The sequence below is a fragment of the Nerophis ophidion genome, linkage group LG24 (genome assembly GCF_033978795.1).
Source record: "Nerophis ophidion isolate RoL-2023_Sa linkage group LG24, RoL_Noph_v1.0, whole genome shotgun sequence".
Classification (NCBI taxonomy): domain Eukaryota; kingdom Metazoa; phylum Chordata; class Actinopteri; order Syngnathiformes; family Syngnathidae; genus Nerophis; species Nerophis ophidion.
The window spans coordinates 5,153,979-5,172,060 of record NC_084634.1 but is presented as its reverse complement, the minus strand read 5'-3'; the positions used below and the strand labels follow the sequence as shown (position 1 = coordinate 5,172,060).

The 18,082-nt window shown below is 38.4% G+C and overlaps 4 protein-coding genes across 5 annotated transcripts in view; 1 reads left to right on the top strand and 3 right to left on the bottom strand.

Moving 5' to 3' along the window:
- The window catches only part of LOC133542451 (gastrula zinc finger protein XlCGF8.2DB-like), a 201,677-nt gene that overhangs the window by 13,452 nt on the left and 170,143 nt on the right, over positions 1-18,082 (bottom strand). The window lies entirely within an intron of this gene.
- Positions 1-18,082, bottom strand: part of LOC133542468 (gastrula zinc finger protein XlCGF28.1-like) — a 210,587-nt gene that overhangs the window by 92,867 nt on the left and 99,638 nt on the right. The window lies entirely within an intron of this gene.
- On the top strand, positions 24-10,138 carry LOC133542486 (zinc finger protein OZF-like). Its single transcript, XM_061886675.1, has 3 exons — positions 24-150; positions 2,553-2,775; positions 6,235-10,138. The coding sequence occupies exons 2-3, from the start codon at positions 2,553-2,555 to the stop codon at positions 7,527-7,529; spliced, it is 1,518 nt and encodes a 505-aa protein (XP_061742659.1). The 5' UTR covers positions 24-150; the 3' UTR covers positions 7,530-10,138.
- LOC133542534 (gastrula zinc finger protein XlCGF17.1-like) lies at positions 9,991-16,949 on the bottom strand. Of its 2 annotated transcripts, XR_009804173.1 has the most exons (3): positions 16,668-16,949; positions 11,950-14,595; positions 9,991-11,858 (listed from the first exon to the last, which is right to left on the bottom strand). XR_009804173.1 is itself a non-coding variant. In XM_061886757.1 (2 exons), exon 2 carries the CDS (start codon positions 14,543-14,545, stop codon positions 13,604-13,606), a length of 942 nt encoding a protein of 313 aa, XP_061742741.1. In that variant the 5' UTR covers positions 14,546-14,595; positions 16,668-16,949; the 3' UTR covers positions 11,868-13,603. The 2 variants fall into 2 exon arrangements, 1 of the variants encoding a protein (XP_061742741.1); XM_061886757.1 differs by lacking the exon at positions 9,991-11,858 and having other exon boundaries at positions 11,868-14,595.

The following is an 18,082-nucleotide window of genomic DNA, read 5'->3' as shown; positions in this document are numbered from 1 at the left end:
GCCAAACACGTGTTTCACTGGGACAATAGTGAGTGGTGCACACTTCCTTCTACCAGCCACAGAACAAAAAAACAAGTCCCATTTAAGAGTTGCTGGTGTAACAATAGGAAGAATATATTCCACTCCTCTCTTGTACACGCGGCTTATGAGGTAATATACATTATATATTTTGATTTTATTTCTCTTATTTACCTGATATGTTGTTCCAAGCTAACGTGCTAGCGTTAGCCCGCTAGCAGGCCTTTGAAGCAAATGCGACGTTTTTTTTGAGGAGTGTATTTTATATGTTCTCTATGAAAATTATATTGACTTATTTAATACTTTAACTGTTTTTTTGTTGTATATTACAGTCACCCTTAACATCATTAAATATTTGTTACTAGAAATGAACGAATGTCTCGTAATTTAAAGGCCTACTGAAATGAGATGTTCTTATTTAAACGGGGATAGCAGGTCCATTCTATGTGTCATACTTGATCATTTCGCGATATTGCCATATTTTTGCTGAAAGGATTTAGTAGAGAACATCGACGATAAAGTTCGCAACTTTTGGTCGCTAATAAAAAAGCCTTGCCTGTACCGGAAGTAGCAGATGTAGTTCCTCACATCCTCACATTGTTTATAATAGGAGCTTCCAACAAAAAGAGCGATTCAGACCGAGAAAACGACAAGTTCCCCATTAATTTGAACGAGGATGAAAGATTTTTGGCTGAGGATATTGATAGCAAAGGATTATAAAAATTAATAATAATAAAATAAAGTTTTTAAAAAAAGGGTGATTGCATTGGGAGCGATTCAGATGTTTTTAGACACATTTACTAGGATACATATGGGAAATCCCTTATCTTTATATTGTGTTGCTAGTGTTTTAGTGAGTTAAATAGTACCTGATAGTTGGAGGGGTGTGTTGACGCCAGTATCTGAGGGAAGTCACGGCAGCTGCATGGACGGCGCAAGCTCCGCAGATCTCCGGTAAGAGGCGACTTTTTACCACAATTTTCTCACCGAAACCTGCCGGTTGACAAGAGATTGGGATCAATGTTCGCTTGACCGCTCTGATCCATAGTAAAGCTTCACCACTGGGAATTTTAAACAAGGAAACGCCGTGTGTTTGTGTGGCTAAAGGCTAAAGCTTCCCACCTCCATCTTTCTACTTTGACTTCTCCATTATTAATTGAACAAATTGCAAAAGATTCAGCAACACAGATATCCAGAATACTGTGTAATTGCGCGATGAAAAGAGACGACTTTTAGCCGCAAATGGTGCTGCGCTAATACGTCCCCTCCAACTTGAGACGTCACGCGGACGCGTCATCATTCTGCAACTTTTTCAATAAGAAACTCCGCGGGAAATTTTAAATTGCAATTTAGTAAACTAAAGCGGCCGTATTGGCATGTGTTGCAATGTTAATATTTCATCATTGATATTTAAACTATCAGACTGTGTGGTCGCTAGTAGTGGCTTTCTGTAGGCCTTTAAGTCTGCAATAATTTACATGGTATAATAATAATAGATTTTATTTGGTATAGCGCTTTTCAGTGTACTCAAAGATGCTTTACATGATAAAAATTAAAATATAACTTTTTATGACAGTGTAATATAATGTATTACACATAGATTGCAGTAGTCTACTTTGTGTTGGTGCTAACTCTACTAGCAATAAATACAAATTATGTTGTTTGCACGCACTTCTATTACCCTGATGACATCCACCCATCCGTTTTCCTACCGCTTGTCCCTTTTTGGGGTTGCAAGTGGGGGGTGGGGGTGCCGGAGCCTATCTCAGCTGCAAATCTCAGCTGCATTCGGGCAGACATATAATGGAAATTAAATCAACTGATGTTTGTTATTACGAATACACTATTTGCACAATTGTAAGCAATTAATGCTCATTCAGTTAGACAAAGATAAATATTTAATTGAATAAATGTTAAATATGAAAAATGACTTTAATATATTGTACACAAATTGAATATGCATCAATATTTCTGTTTGTAATCAAATCATGAGGTACCCAAATATTCTAAAATATATGTATATATTTATTTTTGGGTTATTGTTGGGTTAAAAATGTTGCTTTCGCAGAAGGAAGAACAAGGAGAGGATATTGCGCGTAAAAGTAAAGCCAACTAATCACAGCTCTGTAGTCCTGGTCACCGTTGATGTGAGGTGGGACTATTTTGGAGGTGCACTTCAAGGTTGGCTGGTAGGTTGGTAGTGGGAGGAGCCAGTTGGCGTCACTTGATGCTGCAGCACAATGAAACTTTTATACGTGCAGACTGACTTCATGCAGTCATGACGGTATTAAAATCCCAGCAGGAGGTTTTCTATAAGTTGTTATTTTTTATCCATAATTAATGTAAATGCAGAAAACAAGATCAATTACACAATTCATAATAATCAATAACTGATGATTATTCCATGTGTAGAAGAACATCACCACAAAGTGCTGTCAGTCCACTTGGAAAATATTATATTTGATAGACTAAAAAATATTTGACACATCTGAGCTGAGGTTTTTTTTTTGTGTTGTCTTGCGGACGTCCAACAGATGAACGCTGGTCAAGAAGAACGTCCCCTTCAGCAGCAGGAGGATCCACAGCCCCCCCACATTAAAGAGGAAGAGGAGGATCTCTGGGTTACTCAGGAGGAAGAGTTTCTTCCAGGGCAGGAGGAGGCTGATCTCAGCAAGTTTCCACTGACTGTTGTCTCTGTGAAGACTGAAGAGCATGAAGACAAACCACCTGAGTCCTCACAGCTTCATCACAGTCCAAGTAAGCACAACATCCACATATCATCTAATACAATGTTTGTGACACATGTTCATCCGGGGGCCACATTTATCACTAAAGATGGAGATATACTTGCTTTTTAACACCACCATTTAAAAATGAATGCTCATCAATCATCAACAGTGTAATTGCTGGGGTGTAACCATGTGACCTAGAGGCCGTCCTCCTTACCTCACCTGGTCAAATGAAGGCAAACATTCAATATGGCTACTGTTTATTTACCTTTAGCAGCACATATGTCAGCATATTTCAAAGGTTTAGTGGTGAAGATAAGAGATGTATACCAAGTACCATCTTTTTTATTAGTACTGCTTCCTAATTATGTCGTCCATAAGGACCGTGAAGATTCTGGACTAACGACACAACTATTTGTATTTTTAATTCCAGCTGACTGACGTAACTATGACACGTTGTCACATTGAGTTCAGCTGCCGCTGCTACACATTAAAATCAGCTTTGAATAATGACAAATAAGGAAGCAACCACACGCAAAAGTTTGATGTGTGTGTTATTGAGAAGAAGATGACATAACTGCATTTCACCTTGCACTGCACACATAGTTGACTTCTTTAAGACTTCAAATAAACAGCTGCTGATAAAAGACTTCCCTGCTCTGAGATGTTACAGAACATCATGTCGGAGGTGTTCAACCTCTTCTGCTAACAGGAATGCTATTTAAAATGCCTTTTTTCCACTTTTTTGTTTCCACACATGACATGTAGTACCGCTAAATACTGGTATCAAAAAGGAGTATCGATTAGGGTATCATATCGATAAATTGTTAACGATTTATATCCCTACTGAAGATACAAGCCAGATATATATATTTTTTTTAAATGTCAATGTTTGTTTGGATTTAGTTACTTCTCTGCTGTCCAACAATGTCTCAATCAATCTAGTTTATTACCACTAAATAGCAAAGTTTTCTTGTCTTTCTAAAGTCTTTCTTTTGGTAAAGTTGTCCGAGTGCAAACTATTTGTGACTGATAACAATTTCGGTGAATCAAAATTGAAGAAATTGTTCCGGAAAGTTCATTACTTTGAAGATGGCCAATAAAAATGCAATCAGAATCAGAAATGCTTTAATAATCCCAGAGGGGAAATTAAGTGTTGTAACGATACCAATATTTTGGTACCGGTACTAAAATTATTTTGGTAATTTCCTCGATAAAGGGGACCACAAAAATGGCATTATTGGCTTTATTTTAACAACAAACTTAGGGTACATTAAACATATGTTTATTATTGCATTTAAGTCCTTAAATAAAATGTTGAACATACTAGACAACTTGTCTTTTAGTAGTAAGTAAACAAACAAAGACTCCTAATTAGTCTGCTGACATATGCAGTAACATATTGTGTCATTTATACACCTATTATTTTGTACACATTATTAAGGACAAGTGGTAGAAAATGAATTATTAATCTACTTGTTCATTTACTGTTAATATCTGCTTACTTTCTCTTTTAATATGTTCTATCTACACTTCTGTTAAAATGTAATAATCACTTATTCTTCTCTTCTTTGATACTTTACATTAGTTTTTGGATGATACCACAAATTTGGGTATCAATCCGATACCAAGTGCTTACAGGATCATACATTGGTCGTATTCAAAGTCCTCATGTGTCCAGGGACACATTTCCTGGGTTTATAAACATAATATACATTTGAAAAAACACAAGAAGACGTTGTGATGCCAAAAAATATCGACGTAATCATAGTAGTGTTGACTAGATACGTGGCGTTTGTTTACATTATTTGTCGCCATGGAGGCGAGGATTAGTGATTTAGAAGTAGCTAAAACACTGCAGACGGCGGATGGACGTTAGCCGCTAGCTAGCTAGCCATGTCTTAAAGCATCTCTTACTGAGGGTGTTTCAGTGTTATAACTTCACCTTTATTGTTTGTTTTTTAGCCAAAATGCGTCCATTCTCCCTTTTCTGTCTCCACACTGTGTCTGCTTGTAAGTACTCTGTGATTGTGTGCTGCCAAACATGCTCGTCTGCTCGTAAACCAGCAATGTCACGACGTGACTTTGATGCGGGAGAAGGGGGGTACGTTTCAGAGAACGGTATAGTACCGAAAATGATTCATTCGTATCGCGGTACTATGCTAATACTACTCAAAATGTGAGCAAATGTGCTGGGTCAAAAGTATACATACAGCAATGTTAATATTTGCTTACATGTCAGACAAGTTTCACTGCAATAAGGCACTTTTTGGTAGCCATCCACAAGCTTCTGGTTTTCTGACATGGACTTGTTTCTTTAGCATTGTCCATACGTTTAAGTCAGGACTTAAGGAAGGCCATTCTAAAATGGGGTGTATATTGTAGCGTCTCGGAAGAGTTAGTGCTGCAAAAGGTTCTGGGTATTTGTTCTGTTGTGTTTATGTTGTGCTACAGTGGGGATGTTCTCCCGAAATGTTAGTCAATCTTGTGTGGTGTGGGTTCACAGTGTGGCGCATATTTGTAACAGTGGTAATGTTGTTCATACGGCCACCCTCAGTGTGACATGTATGGCTGTTGACCAAGTTTGCATTGCATTCAACAGTGTGTATGAAAAGCAGTAGATATTATGTGATTGGGCCGGCACACAAAGGCAGTGCCTTTAAGGTTCATTGGCGCTCTGCACTTCTCCATACGACCGTGGACACAGCGGCGTTTTAAAAAATCATTTTAATTTTTGAAACTGATCCCTAAAATTTTGAAACCAATACCAATAATTTCCGATATTACATTTTAAAGCATTTATCGGCCGATAATATCGGACTGCCGATTTTATCGGACATCTCTAGTTTGTGGTCATTGTCCTGTTGGAACGACCAACTGTGCCCAACACCCAACCGGGCTAATGAAGAATTTGGAGGTAATCATCCTTTTTCATTGTCCCGTTTAAAGCACCAGTTCCATTGGCAGCAAAACAGGCCCAGAGCATAATACTACCACCACCATGCTTGACGGTGGGAATGGTGTTCCTGGGATTAAAGGCTTCACCTTTTCTCCTCCAAACATATTACTGGGTATTGTGGCCAAACAGCTCAGTTTTTGTTTCATCTGACATCACATGGACAAAGATAAGACCTTCTGGAGGAAAGTTTTGTGTAATACCTAAAAAATAACGTGTAGTATCTTCTTAATTTATAGCCAAACATATTTTTTTATAGATATTTTCAAAGCAGAATATTGTCCTTAGGGCCCTCTGACACCCCATGGGGTAACCGTAAGGTCTGGGCCTCTTAAGACCTCACTGTTGGTGCTAATCGACCTTTTTCTTCTCCTTTTTACTGAACTTGAAAGCAAAAGTGAGTCCACAAATTGTAAAGCAGAATTGAAAAGGAAATCTGAATTGGTAAAATTTTATATATATCGCTCCTAACATGTGACTGAAAAAAAGATGGACTCCTCTCGAGCATGTTTGTCTTCTTGTGTCCTGCAGACGTCTGTGCAGAACATCTTCTCTCTGAGCAACAGAAGTGGAGCTTCAAGATGGACAAGGAGGAGCCACAGCCCTTCCACATTAAAGAGGAAGAAGAGGCGCCACATACATTGCAAATGCAAAGGGAAGAAAATAACCCACTGACCTCCCATTTTAAAGAGGAAGAGGAGGAACACAGCATCAGTCAAGAATGGTTGGAGGAGTTCCATGTGATTGTGAAGAGTGAAGATGATGAGGTCAAAGGTGAGAGAGAGGCGGAGCCTCCAAGCAGCAGCTCAACTCAACACATGACAACAGAAGCTGATGGAGACCACTGTGGAGGATCACAAGCAGACAAGCTCTTAGCTCCACTATCAGATAGTGAGGACACAACGTCACACTCTCCTGACACTGATGATGAAGACTCTAAAGATGATAAGACATGTCACACTGACAACACACACTTCACGTGTTCTCACTGCGACAAAACTTTTAATCACCGTCGCAATATGAAAAGACACATGAGAACACACACTGGAGAAAAACCTTTTTCATGTTCAATCTGTGGTAAAGATTTCACTCAAAAGCACAATTTCAAAGCACACATGAGTACACACACCGCCGAGAAACCTTTCTCCTGCTCAGAATGTGGTAGAGCTTTTAGACTCAAACAAATGATGAAGGATCACATGAGAATACACACTGGAGAAAAACCTTTTTCATGTTCAATCTGCTGTAAAGATTTTACTCAAAGGCCACATTTGAAAGTACACATGAGAATACACACTGGAGAACAACCTTTTTCCTGCTCAGAATGTGGTAAAAGATTTGTATTGAATGACAATTTAAAAGTACACATGAGAACACACACTGGAGAAAAGCCTTTTTCATGTTCAATCTGTGGTAAAAATTTCACCCAAAGGCAAAATTTGAAAACACACATGACAATACACACTGGAGAAAAACCTTTTTCATGTTCAATCTGTGGTAAAAATTTTACTCAACGGCAATATTTGAAAACACACATGACAATACACACTGGAGAAAAAACTTTTTCCTGCTCAGAATGTGGTAAAAGTTTTGTCAGAAATCAAAGTTTAAAAGAACACATGAGAATACACACCGGAGAACAAACTTTTTCCTGTTTAGAATGTGGTAAAAGTTTTGTAAGAAATCACAATTTAAAAGTACACATGAGAACACACACTGGAGAAAAGCTTTTTTCATGTTCAATCTGCGGCAAAGATTTTACTCGAAGGGACCATTTCCAAAAACACATGAGAACACACACTGGAGAAAAGACTTTTTCCTGCTAAGAATGTGGTAAACATGTTGTAATAAATTGTAGTTTAAAAATACCCATGAGAACACACTTGTGAAAAATCTTTTATATGTTCAGTCTGTGGTAAAAGTTAAATAGAAAGACAGCAATTAAAATCACACATGAGAACGCACTCTGGTGAAAAACCATACTTGTGTTCGAGCTGCAACAAAAGCTTTGTTCACCTAAACACTCTTACAGTACACATAAGAAAAAGTGCCTATTTTTTAACTAACACAACTACGAAGCAAGTTATACAATCTCTTATATTGTCACATACTGACTACTGCCCAGCAATCTGGTCTAATGCATCTAAACAAGATCTAAATAAAATCCAGCTTACCCAAAACAGAGCTGCCAGACTAGCTCTCCATTGCTTCTTTTAGGACCGGCATTGAGATCACGCATCATGAATTGTCATGAATGAAAGACTAGCGTGTAGTTTGATTCTATTTTTAAAAAAAAACATCTATACACACCATAAAGCTTCATATCTGTATTCTCAGTTGCTTGCCAGTGACTTGACAGTCACAACTACGGTACCAGGCTAGTCCTAAGAGGTGCTCTCACACCTCTTAAACCCAAACGTGATGTTTTGAAAAAGACTGTAATGTATCAGGGAATCACTTACTGGAATCCACTTCCACAATATCTGCTATCAATCACCAGCATTGTGGGCTTTAAGAATAGACTAAGAGGAGAAGTATTGTGGAAAGAGATTATTCTAGATCAGGGGTCGGGAACCTTTTTGGCTGAAAGAGCCATGAAAGCCAAAATGTATTTCCGTGAGAGCCATAAAATATTTTTTTAACACTGAACACAACTAAACGCGTGCATTTTAAGTAAGACCAGCATTTTTGGAGTATAATAAGTCTCTTATTCTTTTTAATAACATTGTTATTCTGAAGCTAGTAATAAATAGTAATAGTAAATAGTAAACCAGTAATAAATCAAATAATTCTACAATTAATGCAACTTTTTGAACAGGTGCGGTAGAAAACGGATGAATGGATTAAAATGCATGAGAATGTTTAATATTTTGAACGTTATTTATATTTTGAGCGTAATTATTCATTACTTATCGTGTTAAGCAATGTCAGCTAAGATTTATCTGAGAGCCAGATGCAGTTAAAAAAAGAGCCACATCTGGCTCTAGAGCCATAGGTTCCCTACCCCTGTTCTAGATTGTACCTAAAGTCATGACTGTTTTTATTGACTATTGACTATTTTATTGATTATGGGATAAGTAGTAGAAAATGAATGGATGGTACTTTTTCGTCACTTGTTGATTGTCTTTGGTACATTAATGTGCATATTTTAGGCCATTGGTTCTTTGTTTTATTTTGGTAAAAAAAATCAATCAATCAATCATTCAATGTTTACTTATATAGCCCTAAATCACTAGTGTCTCAAAGGGCTGCACAAACCACAACAACATCCTCGGTAGGCCCACATAAGGGCAAGGAAAACTCACACCCAGTGGGACATCGGTGACAATAATGACTATGAGAACCTTGGAGAGGAGGAAAGCAATGGATGTCGAGCGGATATATACATATCTATTTTTATATTGCTATTTTTATCTTTGGTATGAAAATTATGTACCATAAGTTATTTTATTTTATTATTGGATCATGTTGTACTGCATTTTAATCTTTTGTTTTGTGATTGTGTGATGTTTTTTGCCTGGATCCCAGGAAGAATAGTCTCCACTGCGGTGTAGATTAATAAACTAAACTACACATGAGAACACACACAAGTGAGAAAGTGTTGAGTTGCAGTGTGTGTGGTGAAAGATTCTCTTCTAAGTCCCAGTGTAAGAAACACAAGTGTGCTGGTGAGAACAGCAGCAGCAAATGAAGATGCAGGATTTGAAATAAACTGTCAAAAGTTGAACTTTGACTTTCTAACAACATCAGCACATATAACATGTGTGACATCATTGTTGTGTGTGTAACACAATCTTGTTAATATGATTCTAACATTTATAGATTAGACACTTCAGATTAGTGCTTTTATTTCAGTCAAGTACATGAGTTAATATACACATTTGTGTACTTTAAAATGAACACAACAATTTGACTGAAAAGGTGAGAATAAACAGTACATAAAATATGTTACATACAGTGTAGATATTCATAATTCACTTTTATACTTTTTCATTAGTGTTTTATTTCTGTTTTTTGAAATAATGACTTGTTACATATTTTGAGTTCTAATTGTAGATGATTCCATAGATGAACTCCTTTATATGATGTACATATTTGTTTTACATGTGTTCATACCTTTGCTTTTGAGTACACATAAATCCCTCTTAGTTCATATTTACTGGTTCACATCTGAAACATCTTCTGGACCACTTCTGGAAGCATATTATTATTTACTTTATACATCATTTGAACAGTTGTATTTTATACAATTTTAAAATGTGTGACTATGAATCATTTGTTGGGTCTCTATAATCCATTCTATTAATTGTCTTTATTACTCTCTTGTGTAATAAGAATATTGTTGTGTGATTGTTTTATATGTATGTCCCCAGACCTTTATGCAATAAACAATGTATGCTTCAACTAAAGTTGGGTACAATAAATGTAGTTAATATTTGTAAGTATGTGTTTTATTCTATTTAGTATTGCACTCCATTTTTTTTTATGTTTTCTTTGTATGACTTACATGAAGTGTCCAGCTTACTTCATCATCTATATTAACTCCTAAAAATGTGATTACCTTTATTCCTTTCATTTCAACATTAGCCATCAAAATATGTGTTTTACATTTTTGTACAGTGGCCTACTGGTTAGAGTGTCCGCCCTGAGATCGGTAGGTTGTGAGTTCAAATCCCGGCCAAATCATACCAAAGACTATAAAAATGGGACCCATTGCCTCCCTGCTTGGCACTCAGCATTAAGGGTTAGAATTTGGGGTTAAATCACCATAAATGATTCCTGGGCGTGGCACCGCTGCTGCCCACTGCTCCCCTCACCTCCCAGGGGGTGATCAAGGGTGATGGGTCAAATGCAGAGAATAATTTCGCCACATCTAGTGAGTGTGTGATAATCATTGGTACTTTAACTTTAAAATCTCCAAATATGATATTTTTTGTTTTATTGAGGGGGGGTTGGAGGTCTGGTAGCCCCCGAGGGGAAAAACAAGTGCTGGTGAAGGCGTGGGGTGGGGGAGGGGTTGTGTGTGCCCAATTGTTTTGGGTGTGATGGTGTAATGTTTTTGTAGACTGAGGCCGATCTGAAAAAGTTCAACTCCAGGTGTTGTTGAGAAAGGAGGCAGGTTAAAAGCGTCCATCATTGAGTTGTCCTCGGGGATGCTTTTCAGAACAGCCTGGTCCTAGCGTCAAGGCCATTCGGGGGAGTCAATTTGTAGATTAGGATGTTTGTTTTTCGAGAACAGACCAAACAATGACTCGTCTGTTCTTAGTCCACGGCTCTCTCAAATTCAATTCAATCATCCTTTTCAGCAAACTTCTTCATGATGTGATCCATCTAGCGATTTAGTTCAGAAATCGCCACAGTCTGTGTTCCCACAGCCCTGCCCAAACCATCCATTGCGACGAACAGCCTTGGGGCTCCTTGAGTGGCTGCCATTGTCTTACGAATTTGACGATACACCAGAGCAATGCCCAGCCCAATCAACAGGTGCCCCACGATCACGGTTCCAAATAGGTAGATGTTTTCCACGTCCTTGATGGAAAGGACTGAGAGGCACATAATTCTCCATTTATCCCAGGAGTCTCTCACGTACCCCACAGCAATGGTTCCATCCGGGCAGCCAGAATACCCCGAACTTCTTTTCCTTGTCGAAAAGACTTTGTCAATTGCATCGAGAGTCCAGCTGATCAAATCCATGTCTGATATTTAGATTTGAGGACAGCGCAAAGAAAGAGGCTTCAAAAAAGTTTAGACAAGACAAAAACAAAGAGAACAAGCTGGGAAAGGAAGGAGCGGAGAAAAATGCGACCACCCTCACCAGAGGCAAGACAGAAAAAAAAATATATATATACATACTTACATATATATTGAAGAAATATAAAATTATTCTGGTCCATTTGTAAAATAAATTGTTTCCCTGAATTAAAGTCTCCTCACTTTATCCAGACAGTCATTAGGACAAAAGATCCTGGTAGGAATTTTCTCTTTAAAAGGGAAACCTATTCACTGTGGCAGGACAGTATCAAGATGAATTGATCACATTTGTATAATCGGCTATGAGGCATTTTATTCTCATTGTCCAGCCCTTACCTTTGGGCTGATACTGAGGGCGACTGTGTTGACCAGTTTGACGCCTGCAAATGATTGAATGTCCAGTACTGTAGAAATGTGTTTGGATATGACAATCCCTTTATTCCAAGCTATCAAAATGAAATGAAATGTAGCTTCTAGAACATGATGTATGCTGACCTTGAATGGCACATTGTCACAGCAGCGAGACCTGACCACACACCACACCACACGCTCCAAAACTGTTTGTCCTCCATGCAATCGGCCCCCCGAGTCTTACCAGCTGAACCTAATTAAATGACATTACCATGGCAACCGCACCATAGCAACAGTCCCAACCCTGTCCACACTTCCTGGTTCTCAACAGGAAGTGGGCGGAGGAATCTGCCGAAAGGGAAACTCAGCATGAACTGAAGCCAGCAATCAATTAGAAAAAACTAAATTAAAGCAATACAAACAAATAAGGAAATTTGGCTCCAACAGTCAGTTTTCCTCTTTTGGTGCAGTTGACCTTGTTCTTACATTTCTCCTTCCTCCTAGAGTTCCTGTGTTGCCTTTGTGGGCGGAGTTGTGGGACGTGCACAGCTGCTTCCAATTGACCCTGGTGCTACTTAAGCAGCACCTTGGCAACTGGATGGCACTCGGTGATTCCACTCCACGCCAGTTGATTCTATGCTTCCAGTATTTTGCTACTTCGGCCATTCCCAGTGCCATCCATCTTGGTGTTGTTTTGTAGTGTGCACGTCTTGTAACTCCAAATCAAGTTGAGTTTATTTTTGTATATAAGTAGCTTTAGTTCTTTTTTCCACAATGCACATTTTGTTTACTCTTTTTGCACCGTCGCTTTTGGTTACCTCCTGTTTGGATTGTTTTTGTGAGAAGATTCCCGCAGGAAAATAAGTGTTTTTTTCAGCGTCCTGCGCATCCTTGGGTTCCTTTTTACTGTGTTGAACAGCACTCTGACAGAAGGAGTTTCTCCAAAACGCGACACCCTTTGGTGGACAAGTTTGTGATTAAAGGCTATACATATAAAATGAAAGGGACAAGTGGTAGAAAAAAATGGATGGATGTACAGTAAAGCTCTGTGGGATGATGTACATTATGGACTTTTCCCTAAAATTCCAAACGTTCCCATGTTTTCTGAAATTGATGTTGTTTGAGGGATTCTAAAAAAGGGTGGAACAAAAAACTTTAAAAACAATTGTCATGTGTTGTTTTATAATAAGTGTAGATAATGTTGCTATTTTCTCTCATCTACATATTGCATAAAGGAGACATACATATAAAATAATATTCATATTACAAAAGAGAGTAACAAAGACAATTAAAAGAATGGATTATTGAGACCAAACAAATGATTCTTTAAGTCACACATTTTAAAAGTAAATGATCTTGTACAAAACACAACCGCTCAAATGACGTATAAAGTAAATAATAATATGCTTCCAGAAGTGGTCCAGAAGATGTTTCAGATGTGAACCAGTAAATATGAACTAAGAGGGATTTATGTGTACTCAAAAGCAAAAGTATGAACAAATGTAAATCAAATATGTACATCTATAACATCATTAATAATTACAAATTATTTCTGAATATCTCTATAGACACAAAAAATATTTGTAACATGTTGTGTCCTGTTTACGCTCACCTTTACAGTCAAAGTGTTGTGTTGATTTTTAAATAAAAGTACAAAATGTTTTATATTAAAACATGTACTTGACTGAAAAAAAGCAATAATCTAAAACATCTACCCTATAAATGTTAGAATCTATGTGCTGATAGTGTTAGAAAGTCAAAGTTCAAGTTTTGACCGTTTATTTCAAATCCTGCATCTTCATTTGCTGCTGTTGTTCTCACCAGCACACTTGTGTTTCTTACACTGGGACTTAGAAGAGAATCTTTCACCACACACGCTGCAACTCAACACTTTCTCACCTGTGTGTGTTAGCATGTGTTTTTTCAAATGTGGGCTTTGTATAAAACTTTTACAACATACTGAACATGTATAAGGTTTTTCTCCAGTGTGTGTTCTCATGTGTACTTTCAAAGGGGTTTTTTGAACAAAACCTTTACCACATTCTGAGCAGGAGAAAGGTTTTTCTCCAGTGTGTGTTCTCATGTGTACTTGGACATTTTGCCTTTGAGTAAAATCTTTACCGCAGATTGAACATGAAAAAGGTTTTTCTCCAGTGTGTGTTCTCATGTGTTCTATCATCATTTGTTTTAGTCTAAAATCTCTACCACATTCTGAGCATGAAAAGAGTTTTTCTCCAGTGTGCGTTCTCATGTGTATTTTCAAATAACTAGGATATTTAAAAGTTTTGTCGCAGTGAGAACATGTGAAGTGTGTGTTGTCAGTGTGACATGTCTTATCATCTTTAGAGTCTTCATCATCAGTGTCAGGAGAGTGTGACGTTGTGTCCTCACTATCTGATAGTGGAGCTAAGAGCTTGTCTGCTTGTGATCCTCCACAGTGGTCTCCATCAGCTTCTGTTGTCATGTGTTGAGTTGAGCTGCTGCTTGGAGGCTCCCCCCCTCCCCTCTCCTCACTCTCACCTTTGACCTCATCATCTTCACTCTTCACAATCACATGGAACTCCTCCAACCATTCTTGACTGATGCTGTGTTCCTCCTCTTCCTCTTTAATGTGAGGGCTCAGTGGATCCACCGCTTCCTCTTTAAAATAAGGTGTCAGTGAGTCCTCCTCTTCCTTTTTACAATGGGGGATCAGAGGGTATTCCTCTTCCTTCTTAATGTGGGAGGACTCCGTCGGCATCCTGAAGCTCCACTTCTGTTGCTCAGGGTGAAGATGTTCTTCACAGACGTCTGCAAGACATATACATCCTCTGTGCTCAGTCACACAATATATTCAGTACTTTTACATGCACTAAGGCAAGGGTCCGCAACCTTTACCACTCAAAGAGGCATTTTGACCCGTTTCATATAATAAAGAAGACAATGGGAGCCGCAACCATTCTTGCGAATATCTGTTGATGGTCACCCAGATAACAAAAATAAGGGCGTACTACGAAGCCATTGCCTTTGACGCCTTCTACAACATGTACAAATAGTTTGCCAGACTTCCGCATATACACGTATACGACTGCAAGGCATAGTTGTTCAACAGCCATACAGTTTACACTGAAGGTTGAAATATAAATTGTTCAACCCATCCTTCTGTACTGTTCAACATGTTTTTTCACCATGCTTTCTGTAACCAACCGGACTAAACTCACACGCATTACAAACATTGCAGCTAAAATCATCGGCCTACCCACACCCAACATTTCAGACTTAAACCACAGGTCCATCACTCGACTGGCAAACACAATAGTCCAGGATATCAGTCACCCACTACACAAATACATCAATCAATCAATCAATGTTTATTTATTTAGCCCCAAATCACAAATGTCTCAAAGGACTGCACAAATCATTACGACTACAACATCCTCGGAAGAACCCACAAAAGTGCAAGGAAAACTCACACCCAGTGGGCAGGGAGAATTCACATCCAGTGGGACGCCAGTGACAATGCTGACTATGAGAAACCTTGGAGAGGACCTCAGATGTGGGCAACCCCCCCCCTCTAGGGGACCGAAAGCAATGGATGTCGAGCGGGTCTAACATGATACTGTGAAAGTTCAATCCATAGTGGCTCCAACACAGCCGCGAGAGTTCAGTTCAAGCGGATCCAAGACAGCAGCGATTGTCCCGTCCACAGGAAACCATCTCAAGCGGAGGCGGATCAGCAGCGTAGAGATGTCCCCAACCGATACAGACGAGCGGTCCATCCTGGGTCTCGACTCTGGACAGCCATAATCTCACTACCATCAGGGCGCAGGTACTATGGATGAACGATACGGTTTAAAGTTGATTTTGCGATACATTCTTTTTTTTATAGAATTACTAATAGAAACATTTTAAAACAGGCCACACAGGCTCCTAATTTAGTTGCTGAAATATGCAGTAAAATATTACAACATTTCCAGTATTATTTTCTCAAAGAAAGTAACCAGATATTAACAGTAAATAAACAAGTATATTATTAATAACTGATTCGGAAAAAAAATACAATTAGAAATGACACAATATGTTACTGCATATGTCAGCTGCCAGATTAGGAGCTTTTGTAACTAGTTTTGAAATTATTCTATTATCAATCATATATCAAATTTTAAAGTGTGACATAGTTTTATTAGGATATAGATTTGAGGTCATATCGCCCATACCAAACATTGGTTCGTCGAGTCGTTTTGTTTGGCCCACCAAATATATTTATTTTTTAATATTCTTCAGATGTGTGTGTATGTTTAAAATGTTGTACTCCTGTTCTACATCACGTGGAAGTGTCATGTCATGGGGATGGTGTGCTTTTAACTAAGGGTGTGACGATACGGTCAGCTCACCAAAGGATACTTGATATTGGCTTTAGGAGAACTGTTGCGATCCGTTACTTGGATCTTCACATGTTGTTGTTTATTTTTCCATCTGTGTTTTCATTCTACGTCTGACCCGCTTACTTCCCGTTTAGTCCATCACCATGGTTACCTATTAGTTTCAGCTGCTACTCCCGGTCCACGCACACCTGTTTTTCTAATCACCTTCACTATATAAGCCTGCCCCTTCTGTTCTTTCTTCCTGGGTTCATAGCTTACTTTTACGCAACATTACGTCTGGTATGTATTGTTTCTCGCTAGCTCTTACGCTAAGCCATCTTGTCATCTTTAGCTCCCATGCTAATCATCTTTGTTTTTACATTTATGTGCCCACGTGCCAAGTCTTTGTATTTTTGTATATCCTCACTCTCACACTAGCATCTTTTGTTTCCCTTTTATTAGCTCCAGTGTTTTTGTTTCATAGATCCCTTTTGTTAAATAAATTTGTTAAAATCTTACCTTTGTTGTGTTCACATGTTGACACATCCTCGAGGGAATTGAATCCGGCACCACGATGCCAAACAGGCGTAATAAGAACGAGAGAATATTTTGGTGGTTAACATGATTCTTACACATATGTGTACTTCATGTGTATATGAATGTACTTTCCCTTGTGTGCTTAGTTTTACTGTAACTTCATAGTGGATAATATCTATAAACAACCTCACTTGTTTTACATCTTTAATTTGAAGGACTATTTACTTATCTGACAAATTCAAAGAAAACTGCACTTTTTAAAAATGTTGCCTGTCATTCACAATCCTTATGTAAGACATGTTTTAAACTTTTATTAATTTTAATTGGCAAGTAAACGTGAGCAAAAATCAACTAACATTGGAGTCAATGGGAGCTCCTCTATTAGACCCACAAAGTCCTCCAAAATAATATCCAAAAACTGCCAACAATACTCCATTTACATTTTGTGACCTGAATATTAACCAAGTATTAGTGATATTGTTATTATAAGTGCTAACGCTAAGGACCTACTTTTAGCGGCGGATTGATCACAGAAGTAACTAGCTTATGCTGCTATATTGACATACTGAGCTGCTTTCTCGCCTCTAAGATGGTGAAAGCTAATTCTAGATTATAAATCATGCTTCTCACTTATGTAGTAGAAGGTTGTGGACACAAACAGAGAATTTGGGTCAACTTTGACATCCAACTTAGACCTGGAGATGGCAAGAAAGACACAAAAATACGCTCTTTTGCACCCACCCTTTTTTAACCCTTTGCAAGGAATAATTCTTCATCTAAACGGAAAGATATGAACATCCCATCAGTCGGCATCCCAGTGAGAGGAGACATTGTATGCTTAAAATGAGCAAGATATGTAAATATGACATGTTATTAAGAATGTTACTACATTACAAATATACTTACAGTGTGTATTTAAAATGTTGAAGGGGGTTTTAGGATGTTATTTAGAGCACTTTATAGGCAGAATAGAGCGGCTACCAATGACTCAATTGTTAGCTCACTTTTGCTAAGGTTTATTTTCTATTGAGGATGCATTAACCATCGACTTGCTCAGTGGCCTTGTGGTTAGAGTGTCTGCCCTGAGACTGGAAAGTTGTGAGTTCAAACCCTGGCCGAGTCATACCAAAGACTATAAAAACGGGACCCATTGCCTCCTTGCTTGGCACTCAGCATCAAGGGTTGGGGGTTAAATCACCAAATGATTCCCGAGCGCGGCCTCCACTGCCCTCACCTCCCAGGGGGTGAACTTGGGGATGGGTCAAATGCAGAGGATCATTTCACCACACCTAGTGTGTGACTACCGTTGGGACCTTAACTTTAACTTACATAGGGACTGTGAATGATTCCAAAAAGTGCAGTTCCCCTTGAAATTAGAAAATAGGACAACAAGATAT